General features: G+C 34.5%; 1 protein-coding gene across 1 annotated transcript in view; it reads right to left on the minus strand.

The window, feature by feature from the left end:
• The window catches only part of LOC123554225 (uncharacterized), a 51387-nt gene that overhangs the window by 21090 nt on the left and 8226 nt on the right, over window positions 1-22071 (minus strand). The window contains exons 2-5 of the mRNA XM_053548384.1: window positions 14981-15055; window positions 13819-13879; window positions 5599-5628; window positions 2251-2340 (exon numbers count right to left, since the gene is read on the minus strand). Of these exons, the coding sequence (XP_053404359.1) occupies window positions 2251-2340; window positions 5599-5628; window positions 13819-13879; window positions 14981-15055 (256 nt within the window). The remainder of the gene's footprint in view (window positions 1-2250; window positions 2341-5598; window positions 5629-13818; window positions 13880-14980; window positions 15056-22071) is intronic.

Consider the following 22071-nt stretch of genomic DNA (forward strand, 5'->3'; position numbering starts at 1 on the left):
AAACGTACTCAAGATTGCGATTACTTCATATTCAAATTAAAATGGAAGCAATTTGTCATTCTTCAATTTTGAAATAAATCATACCTAGACAATGTTCAGACAATGGAGAATACTTCACGAGGTTATAAAATAATGTCATTTTCACAAAAAATAATTTTAAAGCCTTTTAAAACCTGACATATACGGTATTTTCCTCATTTTTATATAGAAATACATAGAAACCATAGTCATCAACTTCAAAAAAAAATGGAAGCAATAAGTTTTTGTACCACATCGATAAAAAATACATTGAAATAAAGGGCAAAAAATGAAGATTACTTCACGAGGTTATAAAATTTCGTTAAATAACGATAAAAATACGTTTTTAATGTTTGAAATATATTTTCCTATACAAATCTATGGTAAAACTGTTTATCGATAAACGTTATCGGGTCCGCGATCCGTGTATATTCAAGGGAGACTACTTTTGCCGAAACTACTGGTCAGTGTATTGGAATGTTGGCCATGTCATCGTACCAACGCGTTTACACCATCGCACCATCGTGAGATCGCGTATTCATCATCGTACCATCGTGCCATCGCGTTTTCACCATCGTACCATCGCGTTTTCACCATCGTGCCATCGCGTTATCACCATCGTACCATCGTGGTTTCACCATCGTACCATCGCGTTATCACCATCGTACCATCGTGGTTTCAACATCGTACCATCGCGTTTTCACCATCATACCATCGCATTTTCACCATTGTGCCATCGCGTTATCATCAGCTTATTCTTGTTAGGATGTAGAAGGTACATAGTGCAATGTGAAAATGAGATTGTATCAAGCCTGTTTTTTACTGACAAATATACTGTACCACTGCGCATGACCATCGGAAGGCGATGACACGATGATGAAAATGCAAAGGTACCATGGTGATAACGCGATGGTACGATGGGGAAAATGCGATGAATTGAATGTGAAAACGCGATGGTGCGATGATGAAAACGCGATGGTACGATGATGCGATGGTGAAAACGCGATGGTACGATGATGAAAACGCGATATTACATCGACATTTCACCATCGCACTATCGCACCATTGCGATTTCATCATCGTGTCATGGCGTTTTCACCATCGTTCCGTCGTTGTTTCATCATCGTGCCATCACGTTTTCGTCATCGTACCATCGTGCATCACGGTTTAGTATTAAATTAAAAGTCACGATTGTCCAAACGGAACACCGTAATAATCTGCGATGTTTTCTATATTATTTGTGATTTTTTCCTGAATCCTTTGTGTTAATATTTTCTATTCTCCTGAATTTCTTTGTTATATATTTTCCGATGTTCCGGAATAAAACATATTCTACATCTCTCTAAGGTATTATAGCCATTGAGAGTCAATGTGAAACATTAAGGTTTACATTTTAATACATTATTTAAACTGGAAAAAAAACATAACCGTAAGACGCTTACTTCCCTATGTTTGAAAATTGTCAGAAGCATATTTCTAAAGTTTAAAATGTTATTCTAATGCATTTACAACGTCATAAACCACATCCGGGACTTCCTGGAAATATCTGAATGGCGATAATTTGCAAAAAGCCCTTATGCGGTTTATACCCGACTAATCGCTCAAGAATATCATTCATTCCTGTATTTACCTTTTTACAAATATATGGTCCAGAAAATCAAAACAAATGTCAGGATACCAATCTTTTCAACGTCTAAATACAACAGCCAAAAGACTAGTACAGGTTACATTATAATTCGCACTCCGACAATTCCTAATATTTAATTAAGATATCAATCTATATTGTCATGTCGATTCAATTTTAATCTCTGCCGACAGAACAGTTAGTTTCAGCTGTACTTTAATGTTATTATTTAAGTTTTGGTACCATATTTGACAAAAGTGTTTGCAATAAGCCATTTATAGGTGAATGACGTCAAATTGGCGCGAGCATTCTCGTGGGAATGGTCACCTTTGATATCATAGAAACAATGTTGGTTATACAAAAATAAACGCATTTTCCTCATATACAAAACATACGGTGGATGTAAATACTTGACACTGGCTGATATTAACAAGTCAAGCTCTAGAAATGGACGCATATGCATACACGCACATACACATACACGTATATACGTACATAACGTTTAATTGGGTCTAAAATTGTAAACATAAACTGAATTTGTGATTATTTAAAAGGGGCTATAGCGTTAAAAGAGGCTATAACGTTATCATAAGACATTAATTACCTACCAATAACTGGATCATTCACATCCGGGTCTGGATTTCCATCAACTGTCGTTAATGTCAGTGATTCGAAGTTTTGTATAATTGCTTTCAAATCTGAAATTTGTCTAAATTTGAAAATACAATAGCCAAAAAATATATATTATGTGACTCATCCGAATTCGAAGTTTAAGTCAAACTGGTAATGTTAGGATATAGCCTTCTGTTTAATTAGAATAGAAATTCATGCAAAATTTCAAAGTGGGAAATTTAGTACAGTTATACAAATATTTTGGGCCTTTTTATACCCGCTCTTACTGAGGGTTTCATTGCATCCATCATCAGAACAGTTCTTATTGCAAAAAATGATAGCAATGACAAATAAATTTGAACAATTATTTATTTTGGATCTTGGACAGTATGTTCAAAAGTCCAACAGGAGTTATAGAGGGCTAACTCTTTATCTTAATGTTTTTCTACATCCTTGCCTTTCATGGATTAACGTGATATTTATAAAAGATTATTGTGTAATCAATATCAATTCTAATATTTTTAATACAGAGCTATCTGCTACAAAATACACATGTCCAGTCCAGACAAGGCATATATACACAACAGGACCATGATGACCCAGGATCTCTCACCTGAGTAAAATGAGCTACATGTTTCAAATGTCAAATTGATGCCTAAATATATAGAAAGTATGTCAGTAGGTCATATTTATGGTCACTGAAAGTCAGTTTTAAGATCGGTTTGCAAAACTGTACATGTCATCCACATTTCAAGACTATATCTTTAAAAACAAGGAAGTAGGTCAGTAGGTCACATTACGGTCACTGAATTCAGTTTTAAGATCAGTCTGTAAAACTGTATATGTCATCCAAATTTCAAGGCTTTATAAAAACCAAGAAAGTAGGTCAGTAGGTCAAATTCATGGTCAATGAAAGTCAGTTTTAAGATCGGTGTCCTTAACTATACATTTCATCCAAATTTCAAGGCTAACTAAAAACAGCAATAAAATAGGTTGTTAGTTTACATTCATGGACACTGAAAGTCAGTTTATGGATGACTACCCGTAATAGGGCTCAATTTCACCAAAAGCTTATACATACAACTTGATAAAATAAGCTTTGAAAATGTCAAACAATAGAAATAAGGTGCATATTAACAAGTCATATAGTGACAGAAGTTCTCAAAAATTTCCTTTAGATTACCTCCCCTGATAAGTTTGGTTTTTCATGAGTTATCTCCCCTGAAAACTAGAAAAAAATATTTTTCCCCTTTTGTATACGGGGAATTTTAGATTTCTTTCTGATATTTGTATCAGAATTATATAATACAGCTTTCTACCGCAAAATGTTCTCGAAACGCAAGTTCATATTCTCATAATCAAAGAAATTATATATTTCCAATAGGCATCAATGTTAACTTTAATGTTATCTCCCCAAAAAAATAAAAAAAAAAATGGAAAAATCTCCGGTGAAACATTTTTAATTTTGAATTTCCAATTTACATTACCATCAAGTAACAAGATATGAAATATGGCTATTACACCGTGTTATCCTTAAGGTTGGTGTGCTAAACAATACATGTCATTTAATTTCAAGGCTGCATCTCAATATCAAGAAAGTAGGTAAGTAGATTACATTACAAATGACACTGACTGGAACTTGACTTAAAGATCACCAAGGTTAACATTCTGACCAAGTTTCATAAATGAGGTCTCTGGAGTGTTAACTAGATTTTCCTTTGATTTAACCTGGTGACCTAGTTATTGACATCAACTGACCTAGATTTGAACTTGACCTAAAATTAATCAATATTAATATTCTGACTAAGTTCCATTAAGATATATTCATAAATGTGGCCTCTAGAATTTTAAGTAGCCTTTCCTTTACTTTGACCTGGTGATGGTTTTGAACCCAAATAACCCAGATTCGAAATTTACTTAAAGATCGTCAAGATTAATATCTTGACCAATTTTCATGACCCGGTGACCTAGTTTTTTTTTTCATATAACCCAGATTCGAACTTGACCTAAAGATTAACATTCTGATCAAGTTTCATATAGATATTGTCACAAATATGGCCTCTAGAGTGTTAACAAGCTTTTCCTTTGATTTGACCTAGTTATTTCGTTTTTGATTCCATTTAATCCTGATTTAAACTTGACATAAAGATTATCATGATTATCATTCTGATCAAGTTTCATTAAGATGTCATAAATGTGGCCTATAGCGTGTTAACTAGCTTTTCCTTTGATATAATCCGGTGACCTAGCATATGACCCAGGTTTAAACTTGCCCTAAAGATAATCAAGATTAAAATTCTGACCAATTTCATAAAGATAGGGCCATAAATAAGGCCTCTTGGGTGTTAAAAAGCTTTTTCTTTTATTTAACATGTTGACCTAGGTTTTGACTCCATCTAACCCCAGATTTGAACTTAACCTTAAGATCATCAAGTTAAAATTCTGAAAAAGGTTCATAGAGATATTGACATAAATGTGGCCTCTAGAGTGTCAACAAGCTTTTCCTTAGGTTTGACCTGATGACCTAGTTTATTTTTGACCCAAAATGACCCAATATCGAACATGTCCAAGATTTTAGTAAGGGTAACATTCTAACCAAGATCAATTAAGATTGAGCCAAAGTTTTGACACCAGAGTGTTAACAGTCAATTGTTGACGACAGACGACGGACACGGGGCGATCACAAAAGCTCACCTTGAGCACTTCGTGCTCAGGTGAGCTAAAAAATCAAACTGAATCTAAATGTAAATCACACAGTAAAACCTTTTTTTTCATATAAAAACAAAATTTTGATAGATGAATGTAACAATATTATTCCGGTATAATCTTTATGACCCAGTAATATACGATGCATCTTCTTGATTCGAGGAATATCAAGGTGTTCCCAGGTCAAGAAACTGACTGAGGTTGAACTGTCAACAGCTATAAAAAGGAACCATCGCCAACAGATTGATCAATCCTTATTAACTCAGTACTATGCTTAGAAGTAAATGCCATTAACTATTATTTCTGGCATCGATGGAATTTTTATATTGAAAAGCCCTATCTTTACACCAAATCAAACAACTGTACAGTAAAACATTGAATAATATGGGCTGGTCCTAGGAAGACAGCAGCTCTTCTTAAATGTCAACTTGCTAAACCTTTTGATTTGAAATCCTTAGAAGGTATCAATCGGCGTATTTAATATATTGAAATACAGTTTCATGTAAAATCACTGCTTGGTCGATGTGTGCTATTTAAGGCTTCACTGACGCTAAACAAACGGATACAGAACTTTGTGTATGTCGGCGAAGATAAAAATACAAGCGCGTTGATGAAGTTTGTAAATTTAGCATACTTACCATCCAAATCTACAACATTCCCTTCGTTTACTGTACAAAAAGAAGAAATAGAAACCATGAACAGTTATACAATGTACAAGAAGACACATACTCTTAGTCAAACGTCTACATACAAAGCCATATCATAAAAACTCATTGTCAAAATAAAACGAATGAAAAAAGAAAGAATACAAATAAAAAATAACAACAAATACGATAAAAACAACAACAACAAAAAAAATTAAATTATAATACAGTGGATATTATCTCAATTGTTTAAAACAAAAAAGCACGCGCTTTCGTTTATAAAGGTTAAATGAAGTACAATGTATATTTGACCCGCACCATGAGAAAACCAACAAAGTACGTTTGCTACCAGCATGGATCCAGACCAACCTGTGCATCCGCGCAGTCTGGCCAGGATCCATGCTGTTCGCTTTCAAAGCCTATTGCAATTAGAGAAACTGTAAGCGAACAGCATGGATCCTGACCAGGCTGCGCGGATGCGCAGATTGGTCCGGATCCATGCTGGTCGAAAACGCACTATGTTGGTATTCTCATGGTGTGGCTCAACCTGAAATCTTGCTGAGACATGACTGCTGCATTAGACGACAGATATTGCTAACGTAACATTTTAGTCTAATTCTTAACATCAGAATAAAGCGTTGTTGTATCAGAGTCAAGGTGTCATATATTTATCACGTCATTTTACTAATGTCGTTTAAGGTGTTAGATACATTGAGCCATATTTAGCCATTTTGATTTTCTATATGCCCGGAAGAGCATTCCAGCCTTTCCAAAATCCGAAGATGTATTAAGTTCGAGTATTTTATAAGACGAAGTTACATTCCGCCTTGCAGTAATACATATAAGAAGGTTATAAATAGTGCACTGTACGGAAATATTCAGTTCTAAAGTAACCATAAGTCTAAACAACTATAACCAGGGTATAAAAAGCATTCCTAGAAAATACGCTGTTTTATGTTATGCAAACTCCTGTTGAGGTACGAGGACAATTAAAAACAAATATCTCTTCCGTGTTACCTGACGGTGTCTTTCGATTATCGACAGGAACGGGCCAAACCGAAACAATGTTTGGTTCGTGCAGTATGTTTCAACGTAAATATGATAAGGTTATTATAATAGTACCTTGGTCTGGGATGCTGTATTCGGCTCGAGAGAATTTTGCCAAGTCGCTCAAGTGCCGAGTGTGATCCGACCTGCCAAAATCAACGACAGCCAGATCTAGCTACTGTTATAATAACCCTTTTATTATATACCTCCATCTTACAATACAATATAATGTCATTACGGATTTTTAATACACATCTGAACGACAAACAATGATTTTATTCAAGAACAAATCACTAAATGCGATATGTTATTTCGATTCTAACACATTACTAAGGACTTTAAAGTACATCTTTATTGGCATTTATTAAATATATTCACGTTTTCAATCGGTTTCTTTTTCAGCGCGCCGCTATGCCGTTTGACGCTTTGACGTAAAAATTGTGACGTAAGAACAGTGAATTGTTGTATAATAATTCTCAGTTGCAGCCTTCTTTTGTTTCATATGAAATTGAATCGGACCGTGTAGCCAGGGAGCCAAAAGTGCGAAAAGTGCCTAGAAACAGGATTTACCTGTCCGGTCATGCTATAGTCAGTTTCTATATATATTATGAAAGTGCAAAGTCTCGCGGATCAGAACAATCGGGCCTGCAAAACAAAAGCTCTTGCAAAATTTGAGAATATTAAGGGGAGATAACTTTGCATATTTGCAGCTTTTTAAGATTCAAAACGCTTTTTTGCTAACAAAACATGGCATCATGTTTCTAAAATCAGTTCAAATATATATATTTCAACATTGCTTTTACGCATAAGGCTTATGGTTGAAAAGTACGCAAAATGTACTCATTTTATGTACATTTTATTATAAGATTTGGCACCTAAAATACCAGAGAATAAAATAAAAATATTTAACCTAAAAGTTACAGTAAGAAGAAGTAACCTTTAAAATGGTCTTATTTCTCAAAGTCATTAATTAATACCGCTGCGAAACAGTCTGTTAGAACACAAAATCATCTAGATACTCTAGTTCAGGTTTGGCTAAGAAATACGCAAATCCGGGTATTTATTTACCCCACCCACTTTATATAATGCAAAAAATGTATAATAAAAATACTCGACCAACAACCAAGAAGATTATCTTTTTTATCACGTATACAATATAATCTATATTTTTGACCATATAAAGCTGGATGAGGGGTATTTAAAAGATTTTAAACAGAAAAAGGGGGTAGGAAAACATATGTATTTTACAACCGATAATTAGAATAAACAACCCGTTATTAAATAAGAGCAACACTAATGGAAGTCGAAAAAACCTTGACTTGCAAACTATTTATTTGGAAAGTAATTTATTTAGATACGCTATAATGCAATCTAGTTCAGGTTTGGCTAGAAAATACGCAAATCCTGGGTATTTTATGTACCCCACCCACTATATATAATGCAAAAAAAATATATAATAGTAATATTTGACAAAAAATCAATGAGATATTTTCTTTTTATCATGCATACAATATAATTTATGTTTTTGACCATATAAAGCTGGATGATGGGTATTTAAAAGATTTTAAGTAGAAAAAGGGGGTACCCCACCCACTTTATATAATTGTATAATGCAAAAAAAAATCATAATAAAAATATTCGACCAAAATAAAGGAGATAGATACTTTTTATCACGCATACAATGAAATGCATATTCTTGACAATTTAAAGATGGATGAGGGGTATTTAAAAGATTTTAATAGAAAATAGGATATGAAAATGATGTCTTTTACAACCGATAATTAGTTAACAACCTGTTATTTACCATTTGATAAATACGAGCAAGACTAATGAAAGGAATGAAACCTTTACCTACAAACTATTCATCTGAAAAGAAATTCATTTTAATACTCTTTCGTGCAATCTAGTTTAGGGTTGGCGACAAAAAGCGCAAATCCGTGGTATTTTATGTACCCCACCCACTTTATATAATACAAAAAAAAATGTTTAATAGAAATATTCGACCATCAATCAAGGAGAGATATTCTTTTTGGCTGGTCTGGATCGATGTTGGTCGCAAATGCACTATGTTTGTTTTCTGGATCTATACTGGTCACAAATACACTACGTTTGTTTCCTCATGGTGCGGCTCAACTTATCGGAAATTATATAAAATATGATATAAAGAAGGGGTGTTTGTAAAAAACATATGCCCCCATGATGGTTTGTTGAAGGCAAAGGGGAGTGTAAGTTCTGACTTTATAACATTGACCTTATTAACAGCAGGTGTCTTCTACAGACTACAAACATTACATTTTAAGGGGATCGACAGACAAAACGTTCCTTATTTACTAAGTGGTAATCATATTAGACTTGAACTAGGTAATTGTGACCTTTTTCCTTGATCAATTGTCGCAAAACAATATTGCTCATTTACTGACCGCAGAAAATAATTCTTTTAAATTCAATGATAGCTGATTTTTAACGTCATTGAGCGGAAACCAGACTTTATTCTGGAAAGGCACGAATGGAAAATGCTTAAGATATTGTATCTGCGCCAAATCTAATATAAAATACACTGTATCCTGCTGGTGTAATGCTATGCCTCTAAAGTGTCGCAGAATAAAACACAGTCTATTTGACACAGAATTAGATGAATTTGATTAATACTAGTGTATAAGTTGCGAAAAAGACATACTGAACTGTTGCAGTCTAAAATCACATATTTAAAGTTAAAACAATATAACGCATTACCATTTACACTGCCAGTGCAAGTTATAGTACGAGATAAAATCATTTTTGTGGTGTAGCTGATACAAGTATTTCTATATACAGATCGGAAAAATAGTTACGCATGATATTATGAAGTATTGTGTTAATGTCTACTTAAATTGCACGTACAGATGTAACTATTTGTCGTTAGTACTGCAGGAATGTGTAACTAAAATTGTGCTCCAGATGGACCGCATATAAATAAAATTCTAATTACTATTATAGCCTTTAGTGCCAAACCAGTAAATGTTATCTAAAATGATATGACTCTGTATAAATACTTGGTTCATGGCACCTTGTTGTTCAATTCGTGAAAAAATACAACAAAAGTTTAATTCTAATGTCATGTATAGAAACACTAATCGAAGTTCTTGCCTATCAATAATCAAAACTATTTGTTGTTTGTCATCCAGACATAGAGCAATATACTCGGTAATTTTTAAGTAATGACAAACAAGCCATTCAATAAGTTTATAATTTAGATTATCTAAGATTTATACTAGCATTTTCTGAGAAAACAGGGTCATGTATATCGTTCTCCTGTTACATTTGGCCTAGGGATCATCAAGATAAATATTTTGACCAAGTTTTATGAAGATATGGTAATTAATGCGACCTCAAGAATGTTAACAGACTTTTCGTTTGATTTTAGCGGGTGACCTAGTTTTTAATCACATATGACCCAGTTTCTAACGTGGCATAGGAATCATCAAGACAAACATTCTGACCAAATTTCATGAAGATAGCGCCATTAATGTGGCCTCTACGGTGCTATCAAGCTTTTCCTTTTATTTGACCTGGTAACCTAGTTTTTGACCCCACATAATCCAGTTTCAAACTTGGTCTAAATATTATCAAGTTTGCAAGTTTGTGTCAGATCAAAGCATAAATGAAACCTCTTTATGGCTAAAAGGTCAATCAAATCAGTTTTCGAACTGAACCGAGATCGTATCGTGACTTAAGTCGTAAGTGTGGTTAAAGTCAAACGTAAAATGTCATTTCTAGCGTGTTCATAATGTAACAATTAACAAATTTTGGGACTTTCGGAGTTCAAATAGGGGTCGTTATTCTGGAACCTATGATTTGATCTGATGAAGTCATCATGGAATGCAAGATTTATTGCTGTTAAAGATATTTCGCAAGTTTGTTTCAAATCAAACTATAAGTGAAGTGCCTGTGTGGCTACAAAAGCCAACATGACAAATTTTGGCCCTTTAAGGGGCCACCACTCTAGAACACATTATGGAATCTCGCCAGTTTTTTTACAAGAACCGAGATATTATGCCAATAGAATATATATGCAAGTTTGATTAAAATCAATGTGGTCTCTACTCTGTTCACAAGCCAAAACAGAAACTTTTGGCTCTTTAAGGGACCCTAACTCTGGAACCTATTATGAGATTTGGCCAGTTTTTAAAGCGAGATTTTATACCAGTACAAGTTGCTATGTTGTTTCTCATCAGTGTTAGGATTCCTCCCTTGCTCCTACCCAACCTGTCACAACGGAAGCACTGGTGGCCTCTTAACATTGAAGGATTTATCCTCGCTAAGGTGAATCTCTTCCATGCAGCAGACCTGAATGTCCTTATCAAACAATATGTTCCCTAATTCATTTTCTTATTGAGGAGTCCTTCTGCATTCCAATGCATAACCTTGAAAAGTTGCATTGACTTCTTTTTTTTTTTTTTTTTTTTTTTTTTTTTGTTCCTGGTGGCCAGTAGATTTCCTCTCTCGTCTCCTAGCTCTTATACAAGTTGCGCGCAAGTTTGATTAAAATCAATAGTAAAATGTGGTTTCTACCGTGTTCACAAACGTATGGACGGACGAAGGCGATCACAAAAGCTTCCCTTGTGTCACTACGTGACAGGTGAGCTAAAACTCTGACAGAATCTATTTGAATTATATATGTTTGGGGGATATAATTACGACTTTTTTGTACGATTTGTAAAATTTCTTGAATAGTGATATAATGAATTATCATTACATAAATTAGTTTTAAAATCTTCTGAATAGTAAAGATTATTCAAAATGTCTCATTTTATAAACATTAAAGTTACAAATTATGTCAAATTTCTACTCTACATTACATTCAACATATCAGAACTACATTCCATCAATCTGTTTATCATGAGAAAGGTAAAAACAACCCCGAAGCAAGCATTTATACTTTGTTAATTTGTAAAAACTGTATTTGATCGATCAATCACATTTTATACATAGTTTTAGATGGGTGGGGCAATGTTCATACCCCTACAATTTCACAATTTTGACAAAATTGCACAAAAGAGTATTTAAATTATTTACTTTCAAATGAACAGTTAGCAAGTAAAGATTTCGTCGCCTTTTATTATTGATGTTTGTATTTATTAAATGGTAAATAACGGGTTGTTTGTTCTAATTATCGGTTGTAGAATACATAGGTTTTCCTAACCCCTTTTTCTATTCAAAATCTTTTAAATACCCCTCATCCATCTTTAAATTGTCATAAATATAAATTATATTGTATATGTGATAAAAAGAATAAATCTTCTTGGTTGTTGGTCGAATATTTTATTATACATTTTTTTGCATTATATAAAGTGGGTGGGGTACATAAAATACCCGGTTTTGCGTATTTCTTAGCCACGCCTGGAGTAGATTGCACGAAAGAGTATTTAATTAAAGTACTTTCTAACTGAACAGTTTGTAAGTAAAGGTTTCATCGCCTTTAATTAATGTTGCTCTTATTTAATAACGGGTTGTTAATTCAAATTATTGGTTGTAAAATACATATGTTTTCCTACCCCCTTTTTCTATTCAAAATATTTTAAATACCCCTCATCCAGCTTTATATGGTCAAAAATATAGATTATATTGTATACGTGATAAAAAAAATATATCTTCTTAGTTGTTGGTCGAATATTTTTTATTATACATTTTTTGCATTATATAAAGTGGGTTGGATACATAAAATACCCCGTATTAGTGTATTTCTTAGCCAAAACCGAACTAGATTGCACGAAAGAGTATTTAAATAAATTACTTTCTAAATGAATAGTTTGCATGAAAAAGTTTCATCGCCTTTCATTAGTGTTGCTCTTATTTAATAACGGGTTGTTTATTCTAATTATCGGTTGTAAAATACATATGTTTTCCTACCCCATTTTTCTGTTTAAAATCTTTTAAATACCCCGCATCCAGCTTTATATGGTCAAAAATATAGATTATATTGTATACGTGATAAAAAGAATATATCTTCTTGGTTGTTGGTCGAATATTTTTATTATATATTTTTTGCCTTATATAAAGTGGGTGGGGTACATAAAATACCCCGGATTTGTGTATTTCTTCACCAAACCTGAACTAGAGTATCTAGATGATTTTCTGTTCTAACAGACTGTTTCGCAGCGGTATTAATAAATGACTTTGAGAAATAAGACCATTTTAAAGGTTACTTCTTCTTACTGTAAATTTTAGGTTAAATATTTTTATTTTATTCTCTGGTATTTTAGGTGCCAAATCTTATAATAAAATGTATATAAAATGAGTACATTTTGCGTATTTTTCAAGCATAAGCCTTATGCGTAAAAGCAATGTTAAAAGATATATATTTGAACTGATTTTAGAAACATGGTGCCATGTTTTGTTAGTAAAAACACGATTTGAATCTTAAAATACTGCAAATATACAGAGTTATCTCCCCTTGATATTCTCAAATTTTGCAAGAGCTTTTGTTTTGCAGGCCCAATTTTTCTGATCCGCGAGACGTTGTACTTTCATAATTTGTATAGAAACTGACTATAGCATGACCGGACAGGTAAATCCATTTTTTCATGCCTTGGCTCCCCGGCTACGTGTTAGAATAAAGCTTTGACGTCGACGTCGTTTACAATATAGAAGACGTTGATCAAATTGACTTGTTTATAACAGTTAAAAAAGTAGATTTTTTATGTTTCAACAGGAAAAGCTTACATGTGTTAAAAAGAATATAAAATTTGTGATTTTCCACATTGAATTTATTAAATCCGTTGAATAAAAGTGATAAAATTCTCGGCAGATCCTCGTATTTTATCATTTTAGTCAACTCGTTTAATAAATTCAATATGAAATGACACTCAAGTAATATCCTCTATATATACGCTATTGTGCATAGCATGGCAAATCCGTTCTGTTTCCCTGTACTGTGCTGCAACATTAAATGTGTTTTACTTATTTAATAAGTGATCAGACGAAATACACACAAATCGATATATTTTATCAAGTAATTTTCATAGATATGACCCTCTGATAGATACCACATAGTCTTTTGTTGTACGTATGACCTCCCAATCACTTGTAACGCACAGAGCATTTTGTACTACAACTGCTGTGAAATAATTATACCGTAAAAATGTATTTACAAGTGTTAAAAAATGTAAAAAATATCATATGCATTACCCCATAAGCAGAAATAATTTCCGTAGTAATCCTGTTTGCAGAAATAACAGTCTGGACATGGCTGCAAAATGAAAATAAAACTTCAATAAAACAAATTGCAGCGTAACAACACTACATTTTTATATACACTACTTGTAATAACAGGGTATCACACTCTCTTTTCTTTCTGGAAGTGAAAACTATTTGAAGCGACATAAAGACTTCCTTCACTAGCGTGCATTTATAACTATTTTCAGTTTCTTACACATTTTTTGCGGCAGTTTTTAATAAACCTTTAGCAAAGATATTTTCAGCTCTTTAGATAATTGATGTTTCAGCTTCATATATTATTATACGTTTTAATACTGTAGTCTCTTATAACTCCGTATAGGTGTGGCAATGCACTTATGCTGAATTGTTATATTTGTATATACTTTGTACAATTATGTACATTGATGAAACTTTAATAAAGATTACTACTAATATACTAATGTACTTATCGTTTCATTGGCAAGTAACATAATTATAATGTTATGTCGTTGGTCCCTTTTCTCAGCCTGTGGAACATAATTTTATCATGCAATGGACAGTAAAGGCGTCTTGATTATTTGGAAATACGGACAGAAACTCTGCTTCTACAGACAGACGACTCTTTTGGGGTTTCTGAGCAAAAATAGATTTGTTGGATTTCATACCATTTTAAATTATAACAAAGTTAATTTCATTGACAGTTTCGAAGGAAATATTATAAACAGAATGAATCCGAATGAAAATTTAAATAATTGTCGGACCAGAGTCATTCTTTTACCTTTGTTAATCTCACTGAGTACCGATTTTATATTTTAAAGTTCTAAACATTCTGTATGTATCAACTTGTTGAAGTTATTTCTTTGTAAAATTTATATCGAAATCCTTCTGGAGACAGAAATAGATAGGTAACAAACTTTTACCAGAACGTTGCGTGTAACATAATATATAGTAGCCTGTCCCTGTTACATTTTCGACAAAATGTATAACTTGTACCGTATGTTAAAAAAAAGTGATGTTGCAATAGGTAACAGTGTTACATGAACAGTAGAAAGTTACGCTCACTGTATATAGGTCAACATTTCACTAGATTTTTTTTTTGTTTTCAAATAAAAAATGGTAAAAGAGACCTTCAATACTATACTTATGAGCATACCTTATCATCTTCAGGATTGCATGATCTTTTCACACATTTTGCCTCTGCAGTCCCAAAACATGTACCAAGGAATACCTACAACATGCAAAATGATTTTACGATTAACGTTGAGTAACCAGCTGAACACTTTGTAAAACATTTATTACTACAAGACATGTTGTTCTTCAGAACTACTAATGCCACTGTAGCTCACGTGGCAGATATACAAATTAATTGGTAACAATTTGAGAAACGATGAAATCCACTGAGTACCTTAGTAAGTTTTAGGACAATGGTGACAATTGCTGTCTCAGATCTTTGTTTGGTGAATTATCCGGTTTAAATGTAAAGTGCGAGAGGGAAACATCACTAAATGGTAAATAAAGTATACTCGTTAAGATAATTATCATACAAACAAGTGGCAATATAGATTCATACGAAATATACACTTATTTATCGGACTATCTGACGATAGGATTATTTACAGAACAGCTAAAAAGTATTTAGTGATAAAAATGATCTTAAATCAACACTTTTCAAGCATCCAAAATGTATACTAGAACTCATGCGGTTTCACAATTCAAGGTGCGAAAATATAGCTCACACACTTTGACACTGACAAAGAAAAATATAACATCAACGGTCCTCCTTTTCTCTACAGATGACAATGAAACAGAAAAAAAGGAGATCGCTGTTAGTGTAGACCTCTCCCGGGTGACCACGGCATATCCTTTTTATCATCCCAACCCCACCAAAAGGCGAAGGGGATATAGTAATGGTCGTCCTCGTGTGCGTTCGTTGGACTTTGTTTTCAGAATAATATACGTGTTAGAGTGTTTTCTAAAACTTTAGGCAATGATAAAAGGTCATTTTAAGAGAAAATGCTGTGCAGATGAACCATAGCTCTAACTTGTTTACTTTTTCTGTGATTTTATTATAGCGCTTTTGTACAGAGAATGACTTCAAACCTTTTGAAGAGATATTGTTAAAACTTTTCACAATAGCAAAAGTGTACTGAATAAGAACCTTAAATCTTCTTTGATTACTGTTTCAGTAATCTCCCTTCCTGACTGGTCATAACACTTTAGTCATTAGCGTTATTCCGAAACCATTGAAAATATTTTGTTAAATCTTCCAGCAATGAGACAAACTGTTGAGGAGAAATGCAGCGTACATGAAACATAACTCTACATGGCTTACTTTTCTAATGGTCTCTATTTGAATGATTAGCCTATAACAATTGTATGTGGCAGAATTCCATATAGAAGGCAAATAAAGCGATTGAGGATATTGTGAAGAACTACAACTGTAACTTTACATATTTTGTAATTTATCTCAACTGATCTAGTTATAACTCCAAAACTACAAATTAATTTACTGTTTAAGATCAAATTCCCTTTATTAAATATACTTATCCAAGTCATAAATAAAAGCGCTGTCGGGATATTATTTTAACCTAACCGACTGGAATAATGGAAGATACCGAGGGAAAGTACAGGGTGCGCCAGAAATATAACCTTCCTTGATTATCCTTGGATTACTTTATAAGTTTGCTCATAACACTCTTTGCCGGAGCAGGAATCTAAAACGTTGAAAGGATTCTGTTATAACTCCATGCAATGACAGAGGCCGCTTTGAATGCTGAAGGCATGCTATTGAAACTGCATACATTATAAAAAGATGTAGTACATTGTGGGTAGATGCAGTATGCAAGAACCAAACACATGAAGTGTTTACTTTTTAAATTATCCGGTAAAATTGCAATACGACGCGAAAAGAACGCGATGCGAAAGCATAGACACTTGATAGTTATTAATTTCTCGTCAGAATTCTAAAGAATGTCAGTTGTCAGGACTGATGTTATTTGAAAGAATGGTCACAGACCCGTCGATTGATACAAGGGATTCATTGGTAGGCGTTAATCTAAATGCTTATTTAACTATTGTTTTAGTGTCAATTTCATAGATGCCAGTCTTTACTTAAAAGAGCATTAATGCGATGTTAAAATCACATAGAGGTGTTGCCACTTATTTTGTACTATCATCCCTACGGCCTGGAGACGTCGCCTTCTGCTATTATTCTGCTTGAAGCATTTCGATGCGTTTCACATAGTGTTTTCGCGTGTTAGCATCGTATATCGCGCAGTCGGATTGTATTTTCTTAATATTATCGATCTTAATCAACTTCATGGGAAGAACAGTGATAGCCATACCGAAACACGGTATGAGAATCTCAATATCAAATTCGGGTACAGACACGTAACCCTTATCATGCGGGACACGGTTGATTCTGTCTTTGTCACCAGTGCAAATCATGACCAGTCTGCATATCCGTGCAGTCTCATCATGTCTTGCACTGGTCACCATTCAGGCGGTATCGTTTTTGGTTCGCACCCCTTTTAACAGTTTATGGTACTGTCCAATTACAGGATGGACAAATCTATTATAGAAATTTAGAAGGGTAAGAGTAACGCCAATTAGTTGAGCATTAACAATTTTCGTGCAGGAACAATGTGAGCATCATTTGGTTAAATAGAGAAAAATACTGCCGATACTGTGGTGCAGTTGCTCATACAATCCACAAGGGCAGACATCTTGTTAATAATACAGTTCGCGCACGCAGGAGAGTATTCTCTAATATGGAAACAGAACACTAAAAATAAATACTAAATTAGATAAGAATTATAAATAAATAAAAAAAAAAAATAAGTACTAGAACTCCACTTTTGTTACTTTTGGATTATGTCTACATCTGTATAACCCTTATTACTATATCTTATGAAGCAGACGAAACAGGCGTCATATCATCATGTATGTTGTAGCAAGGCGAAACCAAACCAAAACTTTTATATGTTTGTGTGTGTAAACGGTACTGTGTGTTCTGTTTAAAATAGTACACATCTAATACATGTCTAGTTAACAGTTTGAGGAAAAAACGAACAACACCCAATCCTAGAAAGAAAGGGTTGTTTTATATGAAAATTGAACTACTGTAACAAATAATATCAATTATTTTATCTTTGAAATAATTGCTTTTATTTTTACGAAATTGTCAGTTTGTCATCGCGTATCTATACTTAGGTCAGTTTGTCATCCTGTATCCATACCTATCTATATCTATACATGTATGATCATATATGTTTTTAGTAAGCTTTGTGAAGCAAAACTGGTTTTGGTTCCAGGTTTATTATAAGCGAAACATATTTATAAACCAGATTTGTTCGGGAACCAAGCGCAAAATATGAACATATATAACGCAGAAACTCGTGCAATATTCTCAGTCGGTAAACTTTCACAACTTACGAAACAACGCTTGTTAGATTTTGACTTTGACTGTTTGAAGCATCGCCAGTTTAGCATCATCATATAGCCGCATATATACGAAGATGCCACGTGGCAGAGAGAGAAGGGCTAGACATGAGCCCGCCGGAAGACAGGAACCCGCCGGCAATGTTAGGCGCCAACCCGCCAGAAAAGCCAGACAACAGCCTGCGGAACGGGCAAGACAAGAGCCCGCCGGCAATGTTAGGCGCCAACCGGCTAGAAACGTCAGGCAAGAACCGGCAGAAATGGCAAGACAGGAATCGCTAGGCAACGCAAGACAGCCTGCTAGAAATGCCAGCTGGCAGAAACGCAAGTGCACCAGGGCATAGTTATTTTAGGGATGCTTCAAACAGTGGCGTGAATGTACATAATGCTCCACTTTTTAACAACGCAAGCGCCAATAATTTTGACAATGTTTGCTTACCGCCGGTACGGATAGCCGACGACGATATTGCAGTGCATTTACCAACCTCGTTAAAACAACAAATTTGCAACGGCTCGTATGTCAATCTGGCTTTAATGCTCAAAGGAGCGGTTGAGTTGTCTGAATATTGTAACGGTTCAGTTTTAAGGTTAAATGCAGATATGCAGATTCAAACTTCGCAAAAAGAATGCAAGGAAAAAATTAATGACATAGAGAAATGGACTAATGCCTTTTTAATTTATGCAACAGTTTACCTTTCAAATCACGCGGATAAAGTGTACGAATTATTACATTATATGTACAATATTAGGGAAGCCGCGATGAGACAGGGGTCTTTGAGCTGGCGGGAGTATGACGAGCAATTTCGCTTACGTCAAGCTGTCTCACCGTCATCCTGGTCAAAAATCAATAATGATTTATGGTGGCGTTGTATGCAATTGAGGCCAGTTTCGAGAACCCCAACAATTTTACATAGGTACTCGTGCAACGATTTTAATGCTGGCAATTGCACTTGGCCTAATTGCAGATTCAGCCACACATGTTCTAAATGTCAAGGTCCCCATCCAGACGTTAAGTGCACAAGATCGGGCGCGCCTGCCTTAACGCAAGCCCAATCTCAATCTACATATAGTAAACTTTTTCGTGGGAGACCGTTCAATAGGCGGGGCACCTTTAGGCCCCCAAAAAGAAACTGAAAGGGAAACGCCTAGCCAAGAAAATCAATCTAATTTAGATATATACAATTTAGCGGAGTCGCCAATTAAAATTTTATCATTGAAAAAATACTTACAATTTTATGACAAACAGGAGTACGAATTTTTACTGGATGGTTTCATGCACGGATTTCCTATTCAATACACAGGGCCACGTGCACCCAGACACTCCAAAAATTTAAAATTCACTGTTCTAATCCCGACTTAATAAAATCCAAAATAAATACGGAAATCGCTGCTAGTAGGGTAGTCGGTCTATTTACACAACGCCCATTACCAAATTTAATTGTGTCACCATTCGGCCTTGTCCCAAAGAAAACACCAGGTGAATTTAGGATGATTCATCATTTATCCTATCCGCCAGGCGAATCAGTGAATGACTTTATTGACCCCGCATTATGCTCGGTTCAATACACAAGCTTTGATGAAGCCGTTAGACTGGTTCAAGAATTAGGACAAAATTGTAAAATGTTTAAAGCGGACATTCGCAACGCTTATAGATTAATACCTATAAAACCAGCAGATTTTGAACTACTCGGTTTTTGTTTTGAGGATAAATTCTATTTTGACAAAGCCCTACCATTCGGTGCTTCTATAAGTTGTATAACTTTTGAAAGATTTTCTAGATTTTTAGAGTTTTGTGTTAAAAGAAAATTGAAAGCGGGCGGATTAATACACTTTTTGGATGATTTTCTGGGTGCTGAGAAAAATACAGAAGCGTGTACTCGGGCTTTACAAATTTTCTGTGAAGTTATGTCTGAACTTGGCGTCCCTTTAGCGGAAGAGAAAACTGAGGGCCTTACAGAAATTTTGATATTTTTAGGTTTAGAACTCGACTCTAAAAATATGACGGTAAGAATACCTTTAACCAAAATTCAAGAGGTAATACAGAAAATCAATGAGATGCTATCTCATAAAAAAACTACTTTAAAAAAGATGCAATCACTCATTGGTTCTCTTAACTTTTGCTGTCGTGCTATAGGGCCTTTTTCTCGCCGTTTAATAGACTCAATCTGCGGCCTTTCAAAACCCTTTCACCGTCTTCGTCTTAAAAAGGAAATTAGATTGGACTTGGACATGTGGCTTACATTTCTAAAGGATTTTAATGGCCTATCATTGTTCCACGACAGATATTGGGTTTCAAATGCTGACGTACAACTGTTCTCCGATAGTGCAGGCGGCGAATATTTAGGGTTTGGAATTTATTTCCAAGGTCCCTGGTGTCATGCAAAATGGCCGACTGAATGGCATAGGCTAGGTATTACTTCGGACATTACGGTGCTCGAATTGTTTCCAATCATGGTATCATTATTTGTCTGGGGTCCTCAGCTAGCAAACAAAAAGATTAAATTTAACTGTGACAACACTGCAGTCGTTCACATCTTAAATAAATTATCATCCAAAGCCGATAGGGTTATGTGTCTTATAAGGTTGATAACGTTACGTTGTCTTCAGCTGAATATTTGGATTAAAACAGTTCATGTCCCAGGTCATGAGAATACCATCTGTGATTGCTTATCTCGTTCACAGTTGACACGATTCAGAAGCGGACCTCGAACCCAGCCTGGTACCCTATTTTCTGTGGAACGTCTTCAGTGTAGAGCAAGACAACTAGTCTACTCGTCTTTAGCACCAAACTCATCGCTGGCATACAATACCGCATTAAATATGTTTGAGAAATTTAGGAATAATTACAATCTCGCCGTGTTATGGCCGATTCCATTAGTACATATTATTCTGTTTTTATCCTTCTGTTTCGAAAAGGGACTTTCACCAAGGTCTATTACAACATATTTGGCGGGCATAAATTATTTCCATAAAATTAATGGTTATTATAGTCTAAATGATAATTTCTTACTAAGAAAAATTTTAGAAGGTTGTCATAGAAGTAGGTCAACCTATGATAAATGGGCGCCGATAACTATGAATATTTTGGTAGAAATCTGCAATAAACTACCGACTGTTTGTTATGATGCGTATGAAACCCTACTTTTCTCAGCTTTATTTACTTTAGCTTATTTTGGCCTTTTTCGGGTCAGTGAGTTGACAGCAACACGCTCTTTCCAATTAAATCACACAGTACTCATTAACGATATTTGTTTTTATCAAAATAATCAGTATGTGGTAATACAACTTCGTCATTATAAAACAAACCAAAAAGGAAAACCAGCCGTTATTAAATTACCCAGGCAAAATATTGGTATCTGTCCGGTTTTAAAACTTACGGAGTTTTTGAAAATACGTCCTAAACATCAAACTCTCCTTTTTTGCCATAAAAACGGCGCTGTTGTGACTAGATCTCAATTTTCTAGCGTGTTATCTTTGGCTATAGGTAAAACACGTTACAATTCTGGACATTTCAGGTCACATAGTTTCAGAATTGGCAGAGCGACGGACCTGGCTGCTCAGGGTTATCCGTCCGAAATTATAATGAAACTGGGCCGCTGGTCATCAGACTGCTATAAAACATATATACGTTGACTTTTAAGTAAGAGTATATAAGCAATCGGGTATAGAAAAATGTCAATACCGTTACTTTTATATTTAGATGTTTGGATTCTTGGCGATTCAATCCCGTATTGGGCGGGGTCACATGCTACAGCCGCTGGAAAACCTAACCTGAATATTACAGGACTGTCAATTGCATGGTGG

Source organism: Mercenaria mercenaria, chromosome 7, assembly GCF_021730395.1.
Source record: "Mercenaria mercenaria strain notata chromosome 7, MADL_Memer_1, whole genome shotgun sequence".
Classification (NCBI taxonomy): domain Eukaryota; kingdom Metazoa; phylum Mollusca; class Bivalvia; order Venerida; family Veneridae; genus Mercenaria; species Mercenaria mercenaria.